This window comes from Rhinolophus sinicus, chromosome 2 (genome assembly GCF_057876585.1).
Source record: "Rhinolophus sinicus isolate RSI-liver-muscle chromosome 2, RSI-T2T, whole genome shotgun sequence".
NCBI lineage: Eukaryota > Metazoa > Chordata > Mammalia > Chiroptera > Rhinolophidae > Rhinolophus > Rhinolophus sinicus.
Window position 1 is genome coordinate 158,090,876 of NC_142502.1, and position 14,467 is coordinate 158,105,342.

The 14,467-nt window shown below is 39.6% G+C and overlaps 1 protein-coding gene across 1 annotated transcript in view; it reads left to right on the top strand.

Moving 5' to 3' along the window:
- STPG4 (sperm-tail PG-rich repeat containing 4) overlaps positions 1-14,467 on the top strand; it is a 41,701-nt gene continuing 27,234 nt past the window's right edge. The window contains 3 exon segments of the mRNA XM_019748599.3: positions 1-1,303; positions 3,798-3,857; positions 5,177-5,434. Coding sequence (XP_019604158.3) covers positions 986-1,303; positions 3,798-3,857; positions 5,177-5,434 — 636 coding nt within the window. The 5' untranslated portion in view covers positions 1-985.

Consider the following 14,467-nt stretch of genomic DNA (forward strand, 5'->3'; position numbering starts at 1 on the left):
CCAAGGGAGCTTCTTTCTTCATAAAATGGGATTAATAGCTACTTCACAGGGTTGTGAGGATTAAGTTAGTGTGTGTGAAATATCTGGGACACAGCAGGTACTCTATAAAATGGTATTAAGGTTGAGAGGAGGGTTTTTAAAGATGAGAATGTTTTATAGGTTGAGAGGTTGAAAGTGAAAATCTATACGAGGTTGGACAATTAAGTTCATGAATTTGTTACAATGATGTTGCTACCCTTTTTTGATATCAGAGGGATTATTCATTATGAATTTGTACCCACTGGACAAACAGTTCATCAAGTTTACTATTTGGAAGTGCTGAAAAGGCTGCGTGAAAAAGACAACCTGAACTTTTCGCCAACAGTTCATGGCTCTTGCATCACGACAATGCACCAGCTCACACCGCACTGTTTGTGAGGGAGTTTTTAGCCAGTAAACAAATAACTGTATTGGAAAACCCTCCCTACTACCTGATCTGGCCCCCAGTGACTTCTTTCTTTACCCGAAGATAAAGGAACTAGTGAAAGGAAGACATGTTGACAACATTCAGGACATCAGGTAATACGATGACAGCTCTGATGACTGTTCTAGAAAAGGTTACAAAATTGCTTTGAAGGGTGGACAAGGTGCTGGCATCGGTGCATAGCTTCCCAAGGGGAGTACTTCAAAGGTGACCGTAGTGATATTCAGCAATGAGGTATGGAGCACTTTTTCCAGGATGAGTTCGCGAAGGAAATTATCAGACCTCCTATACACAGGAAAGGGTGGTCTGGTTTCACAGTGAAGCCCATGGTTCTAGTGCTCACTCCACTTTTCCAGTCAGGCAAGAGAAGTGTGACACCTAAAGAATTTCTAATTGGAGGAGTTCAGAAACAGTCTTAGAAAGTGGGTGCTAAAGCTGATTTTTGCCTTGAAGCTAAGTATGCCTACCAAACACACTTATCCCTCTTCCTGGGGAATTGAGGGTGATTGAAGGAAAGGGGTGATGGAGATTATAGTACACTCAAGCCCTTGCAAACTGCCTTTAAAAACCTCCCTTGGCGCAGATTCCTGGGGGCTTTCTAGTGAGCCCATACGTGTGTGTGACCATCTGAACGATTTTCTCTGCGCGAGACTATGCGCGAGGCTTCAAAGTGTGTGCCCGCCTCCCTTCCCCCACCATTGGAGACACACACTTGGCAGGTCCCCCGAACGCACTCAGGAGCCAGCGGGCCTAGGACACCACCTGGCAACCGAACGCCACATCGGCCTAGGGAGCGCGGTGGCCGCAATGGAGGAGCCGGCAGTCGCCGCCGCCACCACAGTAAGGGAAGACGTGGGCCGTGGCGGGTCGGTGGTCACAGCCTCTGGTACCGCTGCCCTCCCCTGAAGTCCCCAAACTACCGGTCCTCCAACTACCCTTCCGGTTGCCCGGCTCCTCCGCCAAAAATTCCACCTCTAATCCCCGGTCCTGGCGCCCCTCCCGTTCTCTCTTCCTACCTTTCTGTCCCGGTCCTCACCAGCGGTAGTGCTTAATTTTGATCGTTATTTGTGCCCCACTTCGTTTTATTCCCTCTTTCCTTGCTGTTACTCCCTTATCCTTCCCATTCACCCTTTGTTTTCTGTAGTTTTTTCCTTACCTGATTGCGCGGGACAACTGCTTTAATAGGGTAATTAGATTTCTGTCATTTTCTTTTCCCCCATCTGTCCAGAGTATGGGTTTTTCCTTCTGTACTCGATCGGACACGTTTTTGCCCGCCTCCTAGTTTAGTATTTATAAAATATGTTAAACTATCTTTGTTTAGTTTTTAAATTTGGGTAGGGATGTGTAGCCTCTCTTTCCTAAAGTGATTCACCCCGGAAGTGAATTTGAGTGGTAGATGGGTGGAGTTTAGATCACCTGCGTTAGGCAAAACAAAGCAGTCTCTGCTAATTTACCTTCCTTTAGATGTATGTTTACATCTACCTACTCCTTCCCACCTCATTTACCCAAGTAGAGGTGGGAGACTTGTCCTTACCTGCATGATAAAGTTAGATTTCTGTGACTATAAATGTGCAACAGAGAACATTCAATATAATTCTAATAAAGGGAATGTACAGGAAGAAATTCAGACTTAGTGTGTATGAAACAACGTTTTTTAGAGAAATGCACATATTTCATAGCAAGCTACCAGGGGTACTCATAAGTAGATATAAGTTGCTAGAGAGGAACAATGAATTATATCAGTTTCACTGATTCGATTGTTTATTGTTTTTAATGCCACTGTTGCTTGAAATAACCCATATTTCATAACTAATAACAAAAGCATTACAAATGAAAGTAGAAGTCAGTGTTTTAATCATTTTTACCTAGTGGGAATAGCACAAAAGGGAAAAACTGGAGAACTTCTTTTGACAGTGAGGCTGAAACAAATACGGAATAATAATAGATGGGTATAGAGTACTTATTATGGAAGACAGGAGTGTCCTTGGAAACTGAAGAATACCAAAATAATCTGCTTCTTAACCTGGCAGATGAGATATAAAATAAAAGTTACCGTTTATTACTGAGCACTGGTTGTGGATGCAAGTGTTTGTACAAGGCCTTATTCTCATGCCGACCCTGGTATGCCCGTATTTTTATAATCCTAAAAGGAAGCTGAGGCTCAAACGGCTGTAATTTGCCTAGTGCTCTTAGGTTATAAGTGGAAAAACTGGAATTCAAGCTCAAGTCTGTCTGGTTCCTCTATCATTCTGACTCTTCAGTGTCACAGCTAGTTGGACAAGCTGAGAGAACTGGCTGTATCATATTTATATGATACATATTTGATAGTGTATATAAATCTAGGAAACGACAGTTGTCAACATTTGCCACATTGCCAGGAATTTGTATCCCAATATATCATTAATCTGATGACTACACACTTTAACCTTGAGCTCCCAGCCCAATCACCTGAGTCATAAATCTTTCTTTTCAGGGTAAACCATCCAAGCAATTTTTATTCATTAATATTCATAAATAGACACAGCAGCTTCATTAGAGATTCCAATTTTCCTCTCCAGTTTGAATGTGGAGTATTAGGAGAGACTTTTGCACGTCAAGGTACAGGTAGCTGAGATCACCCCTGCACTGCTACCAACATTTACCTGCCAGAAGTAAAAATTAGTTAAGTGAAGTGGTTATCATGTCCATTTTCTCTCTTCTTTCTTTCTTGAATGTACACAATGTAACAAGAGTGACAAACCTTAAATTACAATCATCAAACAAGCCCAAGACAGTTGTCCACTTTCATTGGCATATACAGCACAGAGGACATTGTCTGCGAATTGGGTTGTCATCGAAGGAGGAGGTGGAGGCTCATTTCCTTTACTACTATTTTAAATTTAGGTTTTCTAAAGCAACATCTAAAAGCATAATACCTAAAAATAAAATAAAATAAAAGCATGATGTCTACACAGCCCATAGCACTAACATCTGCCATCTCTCCTGGTTCGTCTTCAGCTGAAGATGAGCTCTTCACCCTCTGAAGTGGACAGAAGGACTGAGCCATAAACCTTAATAACAATCATGATAATACAACTTTGGATTTACACAACTCTTCTTCCCAAGAACACCAAATTTCGTCACCGCTATTTATTGCCCCATAGGGAATTTAGATATTTTTAGAAATAAAATGGCAGTTTAAAGAAATTTTACAGGCAAAATTTATCATTATGTAGCTTTTATTTCAGGCTGAGCAGTGTGGTGCAAGTATTAATTTCTTCAAGTAAATATTTTATAAATAAACTTTCCGGGATCATGTCTCAAATGAATAAGCACATTTTATGTTTGTTAATAGAAACCAATCCGGAAGACATCATCTTTTGAAAGAGGAGGATGGTGGAGAATAGCATTAACAGTATGTACATTTTCATTCTTTTCTATTCAAATTATTCTTATTCCTGTTAATATTTTAATCAATCTTACTTTCTAAGTCACTAACATTTAATTGTAAGAAAACAGTGGGCCATATTTCATACTTACAATTTTAGTATTAGCATGTGAATGAGAAACTAAATAATTGAATTTAAAAGCAAAAGCCTGGAAAAGTAAAACAACTCTAGGAATCTAGTTGCTTTGCAGAGTCCCTAGATAAGGTCAGCCTAGTTTACGATCTCGGTGAGATTAATAAACAGAGGAAAAAGCATGTATTCTGTCGAGGTTTCTGGGTTTCAGTTTTTATCTTACTTAGGTGGCCTAGATGCAGGGGTGTCCAAACTTTTTTCAACGTTTTTCACCAAGGGCCATATGCGGTAAAATACACAAAACAGCCGGGCCACTCACTGGAGGTGAAGTACGTATTGCCTCACCTGGTTTATTTAAGTAAACTAAATGTATTTTTGGAATTTGCTGCGGGCCAATAAAAAATGGATTGCGGGCAGCAGCTGGCCCGCGGGCTGCAGTTTGGACACCCCTGGCCTAGAGCCCGTGATAGCTTTTGTTAATTAACATGGTCAGCATATGAATTCAAGATGGTAATATATGAAAGTAAAATGACCAGGCGACTCCTCCTCTCAAGAGACATCATTTCTATGCTGCAGAAGTATTTCCTATCCACACCTTTCCACAAGAGAAGGACCCCAGGGGCCAAAGCCTTCTTGGAATTGAACTCATTTTAAGGTGGAACTGGGTTGAGTGCTCAGTGAAAAGATGGCCACAAAAGCAGCAGTGACTAAACTTAACTAGTCTGGCAATTCAGCCACATTGTGGTTAGGACTTGAAAGTACCAACCTCCTACTGGACTAACTAGATCATACTCGTATGCTCTGCCAGTTCATCCTCAGTTTCATGTTATTATCCCGTAGCTACTAAAAAGATGTAGGATAACGTTTGTTTAGTCAAGAAGCATCCTGAGTGGTCTCAGTAGAAGTTTGAGATTTATAGTCAAATTGAATCTCAAGTTTAAGTTTCTCGGAAGCTGCTTTCTAAGAAGTTAAAACTTCAACGAGGGCCATACCCCCATTTGCTGTAATTCAGCAGTTGTTTCAGAAAGGACATAATCATGATGCCCTTGAAATATTGCTCTGTCCGGAGTGTTTACTGTATTTGATAGAATTTTATGAAACTTTTTAAAACAAAGAGAAATGCTCCTTCGGAGTGACCCTTCCAAGAATGCTGCTTTAGAAGACGTGCCGGGGTTTACACACTGATCTGAAAAATGATGTCAATTTTCTACAGAGTACCCCTATCCCTGGCACTTACCACTTGAAAACTTTTCTTGAAGAATCTCGATTAAATCCAGTGAGAGCAACCTACGGTTTTAAAAACGAAGGAAGGAGAAAACTACCTCTCGTGCTGCGAAACAATCCAGTTCCAAATGACCTCCCACAGTATACGCCTCCTGAGTTGTTGGACTTGCTGAAGAAGCAAGTGGCCACTTACTCATTTAAAGACAAACCACGGCCAGGCCCCAGCACACTGGTTTACAAAGATCAGGTAAAGCTCTACTAGCAGCTCGGTTTTTTTGTGGGAAAGCTACCAAGAACCCTGAGGAAAATATTCTATATACCTGGAGTACTTAGAGTGTTTCCTCCCACAGGAGAAATTAAAACCCTTTCAGATGCCTTATTTTCTACGGAAATCAAACAAGGGCTGCCTAATTTGCAAATATGTCCAGCAGGATTTTTCCCTGTGAGGCCTCCCTACCCTACTGAGAGGACGGGAAAAGTGTCCCCTCTGGGGTGGGGGGTACTTTACACAGGATTCCCCTGACTGAGGGAGCCCCTGGGATCTTACCTGTGATTGGGCCATGTTTCTGGTCTCTTTAAGCAGTTTATACGGCGTACTCTCTTTTAAAGAGAAAACTCTGCTTTTTGCTGAGTAGTACCTTTATTAGATAGAGCATGAATATAATGATGTACCACGGGGAAGCTAATTTCTTATAGACATGAGCACTGTGGTACCGGGAAGGGAAGAGTCTACTCTCAGCTCCAGCAGTTCACTTACTATAGTGATACTATATACAACATGCTCTACTCACAGCCCTGTGCTAGGTGCAGGGGAGGGGAGGCATTCCTGATTCGGAAATATTTAAGTAACAATACAAGAGCAAATGTATCAAATGCTGAGATAAATCGTGTAGCAGGAAATGCCAGGGTAGAGTTCATTGTAAGCCGGATTGAAAGGCTGGAGGGTTCCCTGGATGAAGTGGGACTCAAGCTGGACCTTGAAAAACACGTGGCATTTATGAGGCTCTTAATAGTTTACTGTGAGCTTCCACGTATGTTCTCTTAGTAGTTCTTCCCAAGTGTTCTGAATTAGGCAGAACCGATGTTACCCCATTTTACATGCCAGGAAACTGAGGTGTATAGAGACTAAGTAACTTGTCCGGCGGTGCATAGCTAATAAGTAGGGGAGGTAGTACTTTTAACTGAGGGCTTCTGAGCTCAAACTCGAGGTTCTTACCAGTCTACCCTGTACGCCTGGCCAAGGATGAGGAGTAGGGTTTGGATGGCTGGAACCTAAGAGCTGTGTCTCAAGGGAGGGGTGAGTGTAGCACGGTCACAGGCCTGTTCAAGGGACAGAGCTGTGACTTGGACTTTGTAACTTGGGACTTTGGGTCTTATTATCTCCCATTTTTAAAGAAGCTAGGAATAGTATCCATTTTCACAACCTTATCAGAATACCGTTGTGATAACTGGAGAAGAAATGCATTGCACCTGGAAGCTGAATTAAATACAAGTGATTGTGGTTATTAGGAGGGACAAGAAATTTTTCCTTAGGACGAGTATGTTGTATCCAACATGTAGACCCTTCCACCTGCTTCGCAAATTATAGCTTCGTAAGGGCAGAATGATAAAAGTTCATTGGGTGAATCTTGTCCTGTTAGCTCCAGTGGATGAATACAAACACTAAGAATTTTATGGCTTGGTATCCGGTCACCATGCCCCACGAGAAATTGTTCTGGCCCCTTCCAGTGCAAAATCATTCTCCCTCGATCTCTACCGCCATTTACTTCCCTTCTGCTTTATCTCTTCCAGCTTGTAGGGGTTTCTGGGGGGTAGGCCAAGGCCCACTGTTGAAAGGAGAAAACATAGAAGGTTGGTATTAGGCAACATTTAAAGCTTTAAAAGACCGAAAGAATTTGGCTTACCAGAGAGATGGATAAAACCTTCTGAACACATACTTTCCTGTTTCTTTTCTCTTTCCCCTCTCTCCCCACCTTCCGTAAAAAATTGAGCTCCAGAAACTGGAAGAATTAAATGTTTTCCTAATTTTCTGTTTGCAAGGTGTATCACAATATGTCCCTAAGAGGGGAGCTCTTCAGATAAAACATTGTTTACTCACCAATAAAATTCATAATTGTAGTTTTCTAAAAGCAGAACTCAGTAAAATAATTTGAATTCAAGTTAGATATAGTATACATTATTGCTATTTATTAAGATAGAACAACATTCTCAAGCTTCATAATCTTTAATAGAATATTCACTTTATACCTCATTAGGGCTGCTTATTATTTGTAAGAAAGATTTTACTATTTTTAATGTCATTATTCTAAAGCATGTAACTCTACTGGAGAATTTGTATCAAAGAATCTTATGAGATGTGTGTGTATGTGTATGTATTTGTGTGTGTATGTTCATCTATATCGAGCTCTTTACAGAGTGTTTGAGATGGTCCTACAATTTTTATCTATTTATTTATAAAATATTTATATATATTTCATTGTGTTCACCAGCTAGAGTCAGTTCTCCTTTCATCACATATTAACCTTCCAATTTTTACGACAACTTCTTATCAGAGAAATAATGTTTTTACTGTAGAATGTATGTACAAAAGTGGGACCATATCTCTTGGTATATACCGGGGCTGCCAAAAAAATGTATACACAAGACTTGTATTCATCTTTCGTTATCGGTATATATTGAGTATTAACAATTTGAATACAGTTTTTTCCTTTCTTAAAATGTGTATACATTTTTTTGGTACCCTCTGTATAGTTTTGTGACCTGCTTTCCCCCCAGTGTTGCAGTCATCCACTAACCCTGGGGTTATTCCCTTTATTTCTGGGTGATTTTAGCTCCCTTTGCACCCTGTCACTCTTCCCACGATTCCTGCCATAATTTCAGTACAGATGTCGATGATCTTCCAACAATCTTGCTTCTCAGCTTCTTGAACTCTCCTCTGTGTCAGTCTCTCCTCAGATTTTTTCAAGACCAATTATTTCAGCCCTCCATGATCTCAACTGCATGCACCCCACTCGGATTACCTCTCATCTTCTGCCTCACTCTAGCATCCCAGCTCCAACAATTTTTCTGGTCCCCCCCAATCTATAATCCATTGATCCTACTACCTTTTCACTGCCTTTCAACTTTGTGATGTTTTTCTTCCTTGCAAAGTGTAAATTGCATAGTTAATCATCTGAGTTACTCCCTTCGTATGCCCTCAATGCTCTTGCCCCTGATGGCACATCTTACTTGTTTGACAGCCACAACTACGCTCTGGGAACCTCATACCTGCATCCATGTAGCTGAATGATGGCTCTCATTTTACATTCCTCACCTCCCTTGCGCACTGAATGGACTTCCCTGGTCTGTTTACGCTCCCACTCTCCTGAGTGGCTGTATCTCACATCACCCCTTTTCCCAAACCCCTGACACCTCTTCCTCAGTCCTCATTCTTGCTTTTTTAGCCTTTTTCCCTGACCTCCTGTTGGAGAGCCCCAGCCCTCAGACCTCTTCCTCATCTACGCTTGCTCCCCTGGTGATCTCATTCAGTCTGAAGTCTTTGAACACCACATATTTGTTTGTAATTTACAAATGTGTGTCTCCTGCCCAGACTTCTGCCTTGAACTCCAGACTCGTATATCCAACTGCCTTTTTGACTTTTCCACGTGGATGTCTCATTCCGGGTTTCTCAATCTTGGCACTACTGACCCTTTGGACAGGATAATTCTTTGTTGTGGGGGTCTGTTCTGTGCTTTGTAGGATGTTTAGCAACATTCCTGGATAATTAGATGCTATTAGCTAATTAGATATACCATTATCAAGCCCCCCTCTCAGTTGTAAGAACCCAAACTGTCTCCAGACACTACCAAATGTCCCCTGGGGGGCAACCCCCACCCCCACCCTCCACTGAGAATCACTGGGTTTAAAGCTTTGCGGCAGGATATGTGGTCTCTTGCGTGATTGTTTTCAGGTGAGCAGTTTTATTGTGAACTGGCTTCATTCCAGACCTCATCTCTCATTACTCCCTCCCACTCTCTCTTCCTGTCCCACTGGCCTCCTGGGTGCTGCATGGATTTGCCACTCCCATTCCCACCTAGGGTATTTGCACAGGATTTTGCCAGTTCATTGATCTTTATTAGCTATGTTTATACCTGTGATGATATCTCAGAAGACATGTTAATTTGCAAAGTGCAAAATAACAACTGAAGGGGTTTTCAACAAGATGGTTTTACATTGAGCAAGAAGGTTATCTAATAGAGAGAAGCCTTGGGTCCCAGAAGGGGCTGGCAAGAAATACTGTAGGGAACTCAAGACTTAAATGTTGGGATAATGAAGAACAAAACATAGACAAGATGGGGCAATTCACTGTGCATTTAAATGAGAAAAAGTGGCCCTCCAAGTTGGCTCATTTAGCAGATATTCTCGAGGCAGAATTCTCAAAGAGCAAATACGAGGCAAAGCAGTAATTGTCACATGCAAATATATCCAGGGAGTGGCAAATGAAAATGGCCTTTTGAAAGATGGACCCAGAGAACTTATCTCAGGGACTGGGATCCACTTGTAGTTCTTAGTTCATTCGGAGCTGATGAAAGTTACAAGGTACTGCTGAAATTAAGAACAGTATGATCAGTATCGCTAGGCAGGCTTCTTGCTTACAAAGTCCTATGTTGTCTATTTCTCAGACCATAAAGAAGTCTGAGCAGTGAGACTTTCATCTGACACAACAGACGTTACTTCTCAGAGAGAAGTTAATACTTGAAATTTCTACCAATACGTAGTACCTAAACATATTGCACCCGCCAGCTCTTTGGCTACATTCACCTTATGATTCTTCTTTTTTTAAAAAAAAAAAATTTTTTTTTAAATTTATTGGGGTGACAATTGTTAGTAAAATTACATAGATTTCAGGTGTACAATTCTGTATTACATCATCTATAAATCCCATTGTGTGTTCACCACCCAGAGTAAGTTCTCCTTCCATCACCATATATTTGATCCCCCTTACCCTCATCTACCACCCACCTTATGATTATTCTGATAGGGCTTCTAAGGCAGTGAAAAATCCATTTCCTTCAGTCTTGCCTATTTATCAATCTTAGTTTTCAAAATGTTGTCATACCAAGAGCCTAATAAGTAGGGTTGGATTTTTTCACTTATTCCTGTTTTCTGATAATGATGATGTTGGTACAATACAATTGAATTAAGTATCCACACTAATGTCATCCTGCCATATTGTCTGACTCCAAACTATTGCAGGATTACTGAGTGCCTAATCAACACAGACTGAAACATTAATGAACTGGAATCAGGTATTTTTGTGGGCGCACTACCTAGATTCTCTGAGCCTTACATTACAAATGAAGAATTAAGATGTGTATGTAGGAATTAGGTAAATGTATGTAAGTTCAGCAATGTGCAGAGAAACACTCTCTTACATAAGGCAGCTGACTATTCATGACTTTATGGGAAAAAGTCAGCCATCTCTCAGTTATATTAAATAGCAAACAATGGCCAATGCCAAGTAAAGTAGGACAAATACAGAAGCTACAGGAAACCAGTATTCCTAATGCTGTCGTAAGAGTTTTTCCATGAGTACTTTGTTACAAGAATGTTATGTGGTTGCTGAGTACAGATGAATAAACAATTGCTTTAAGGGCGTTTTGTCTTCTTCTTCACTTTTCAGTTCTTTTTCTTCTTTTCCCCCCTTCTATTTCCTTGATAACCAGTGATGTTGAGCACCTTTCCATGTACCTGAGTGAGGGAGTGAGGGAGAGAGAGAGAGAGGAGCATAAAGCATATATGCACAGATTAATGTAAGTAGAAAGGAAATACCTATGTAACCATCATCAAAATCAAGAAACAGAATGTTGTGGCCCCCAAGAAAGGCCCCTGCTTCCACAATAGGATTAAATATATATATGTGTATAATTTATATTTACTGTTATTATCGCTGTATCCATAAAAATCTGCCTCTGCAATCAAAACTGCATATCAACATGTGAAAGATAGCTGCAGGGTGAAATATAATAGCTGAACTTCCATGTGGCAGAAAATGCCACATGGATATATGGATGCCTCATTTTCAACAAAGGCAGTATTATATTTTTAAATCTGATTTTAAAATAATGGGGGGTGGAGAGTGATTGTTCACTTTGGGAAGGATTCTTCCGAGGATTTTGTAATATAACTCCTTCCTGCTAGGTCCTTCAATATAGGAAGTTCTGGAGGTCTGGTCCGCCTTTTCTGGCTTCTCATTCTGCTTCCTTCTCTTCCTCCTTCCTTTAAATATCCCACTTCCTGTGCTTACCAGTTTCTGACACTCCTTTACTTCATGTACCTCTGGACTAATATCCATAGACCCAAGGACAATGGAGCCACCCACGTAATTTGCAACAAGTTCAACAATGGGCAAAGAGACAGGCTCTTCTGCAATGTTTCTCCTTGGAATACCTTCCCTTTCTCTCCTCAAGGAATTCCTGCCTTCCTTAAAACCCCACTCAAATCTCATTGTCTGTACCATCTTTAGATCACCCCGTTGGATTTATTTAATAATTTTCCCTCAGCGTTATGGCGATATAATTGACAAAACTATGTATTTAAGGTATACAATGTGATGATTTGATATATGTATACATTGTGAATTGATTATCACAATCACATTAATAAACGTATGCATCACTTCATATAGTTATCATTTGAACACATAAGATCTAGGCTTTTAGCAAATTTCAACTATACAATACAGTATTATTAACTATTGTCACCATGCTGTACATTGCATCCCCAGAACTTATTCAACTTATAACTGAAATTTTATACCCTTTGACCAACAGCTACCCATTTCCAACCCCCAACCCCCACCCCAGTCCCTTGCAACCCGTTCTACTATTTCAGGAGTACAAGCTTTTTAGATTCCACGTATTAGTGATACAAAACAGTATCTGTCTTTGTCTGTCTGGCTTATGTCACTTAACATAATGCCCTTCAGGTTCATCCATGTTGTTGCAAATGGCAGGGTTTCCTTCATTTTTATGGCTGATTAATAATATATACTTATATTTTTATTCAGAGATATATGTCACATTTTCTTTATCCATTCATCCATCACGGGACACTTAGGTTGTTTCCATGTCTTGGCTATTGTGAATAGTGCTGCAATGAACATGGGAGTGCAGGTATCTCTTCCGGATACTGATTTTGTTTCCATCAGATACATACCCAGAAGTGGAATTGCTAGATCATACGGTAGTTCTATTTTTAATATTTTGAGGAACCTCCATACTGTTTTCCATAATGGCCATACCATTTTATATTCCCACCAACAGTGCACAGGGTTCCCTTTTCTCCACATCCTCACCAACACTTGTAATCCCTTGCATTTTTTACAATAGCCATTCTGACAGGTGTGAGGTGATATCGCATTGTGGTTTTGATTTGCATTTCCTCGATAACCAGTGATGTTGAGCACTTTTTCATGTACCTGTTGGCCATTTGTATGTCTTCTTTGGAAAAAATGTTATTTTCTATTTAGGTCTTTTGCCCAGTTTAATTGGATTATTTGGTTTCTTTTTGCTATTGAGTTCCTCTGTGTTTTGGATAGTAACATCTTAACACGTTATCAGATACATGGTTTGCAAATATTTTCTCCCATTCCTTAGGTTGCGTTTTCATTTTGTTGATTGTTTCCTTAGCTATGCAGAAGCATTTCAGTTTAATGTTGTCCCACATGGTTATTTTTGTTTTTGTTGCCTGTGCTTTTGGTGTCATATCCAAAAAATGATTGCTAAGACCAATGTCAAGGAGTTTTTCCTCCCTATGTTTTCTTCTAGGACTTTCATCATTTCAAATCTTAACATTTAAGTATTCAGTCCATTTTGAGTTAATTTTTGTGAATGCTGCAAGATATGGGTCTAGTTTCATTTGTTTGCATATGGTTATCCACTTTCCCCAATACCATTTATTGAAGAGACTGTCCTTTCCCCATTGTGTATTCTTATTGTCCTTGTCAAAGATTAGTTGACCATATATGCGTGGGTTTATTTCTGGGCTCTCTATTCTGTTCCGTTGGTCTATGTGTCTGTTTTTATGCTAGTACCATACTGCTTTGATTAGTATAGCTTTGTAATATAGTTTGAAATCTGGAAGTGTGATGCCTCCAGTTTTGTTCTTCTTTCTCAAGATTGCTCTGACTTTAGGATCTTTTGTGGTTCCATATCAATTTTAAGGTTGTTTTGTCTGTATCGGAAAAGTGCTATTGGAAATTTGATAGGGATTTCATTGAATCTGTAGATTGTTTTGGGTAGTGTAGATATTTTTAAAATATTAATTCTTCCAATCCATGAACATGGAATATCTTTCCATTTATGTGTGTTCTCTTCAATTTCTTTCTTATAGTTTTCAGTGTACAGCTCTTTCACCTTCTTAGTTAAATTTATTCCTAAGTATTTTATTGTTTTTGATATTATTGTAAATGAGATTGTTTTCTTAATTTCTTGTTCAGGTAGTTCATTGTTAATGTATAGAAACTTAACTGATTTTTGTATGTTGTTTTTGTATTATGCAACTTTGCTGATTTATTGATTAGTTCTAATAGTTTTTTTGTGAACTCTTTAGGGAGTTTTATATATAATATCATGTTATCTGCAAACAGGGATAATTTTACTTCTTTTCCAATTTGCATGCCTTTCTTTTTCTTGCCTAATTACTCTGGCTCTGACTTCCAGTACTATGCTGAATAGGAATGGAGAGAGTGGGCACATTTGTCCTCCTCCTAATCTTAGAGGAAAAGCTTTCAGCTTGTCACTATTGATTATGGGATGTTAGCTGTGGGCCACCCATTTAATCTCTCTCTACCTCTCTAATCTCCAACCTGTCTTTTAGCATTGATTATATTGTTTTATATTAGAATTGTTTATGTATTTGCCTTCTTACTCCTGCTGGTCAGGGACCATATCTCTCTTACCATTGTATTCCCCACCACGTCTATCATTGTTTCCTTATGCACAGAGCTGGCTCACTAAATGATGGTTGAATTGATTTGTTGAATCTAGAACATTTAAAATTCGATGAATTGTACAGCATTTTTCAACACATCATCTCAGGCATCCGGTCATAAAATTCACCATGAAAAGTGAATATCCATGGCATGTTTTGAAGCTCCACTTTGAAAGTGTACCTTTTCCACTATTAAAATAGAGAATAGATTATATAATGTATGATCATAAAATAAAGGATTGTGAATGACATAATAAAGTGAAATGAATTTAAGACCTGTATTAATTTATTATTTGTGTCCTTGTCC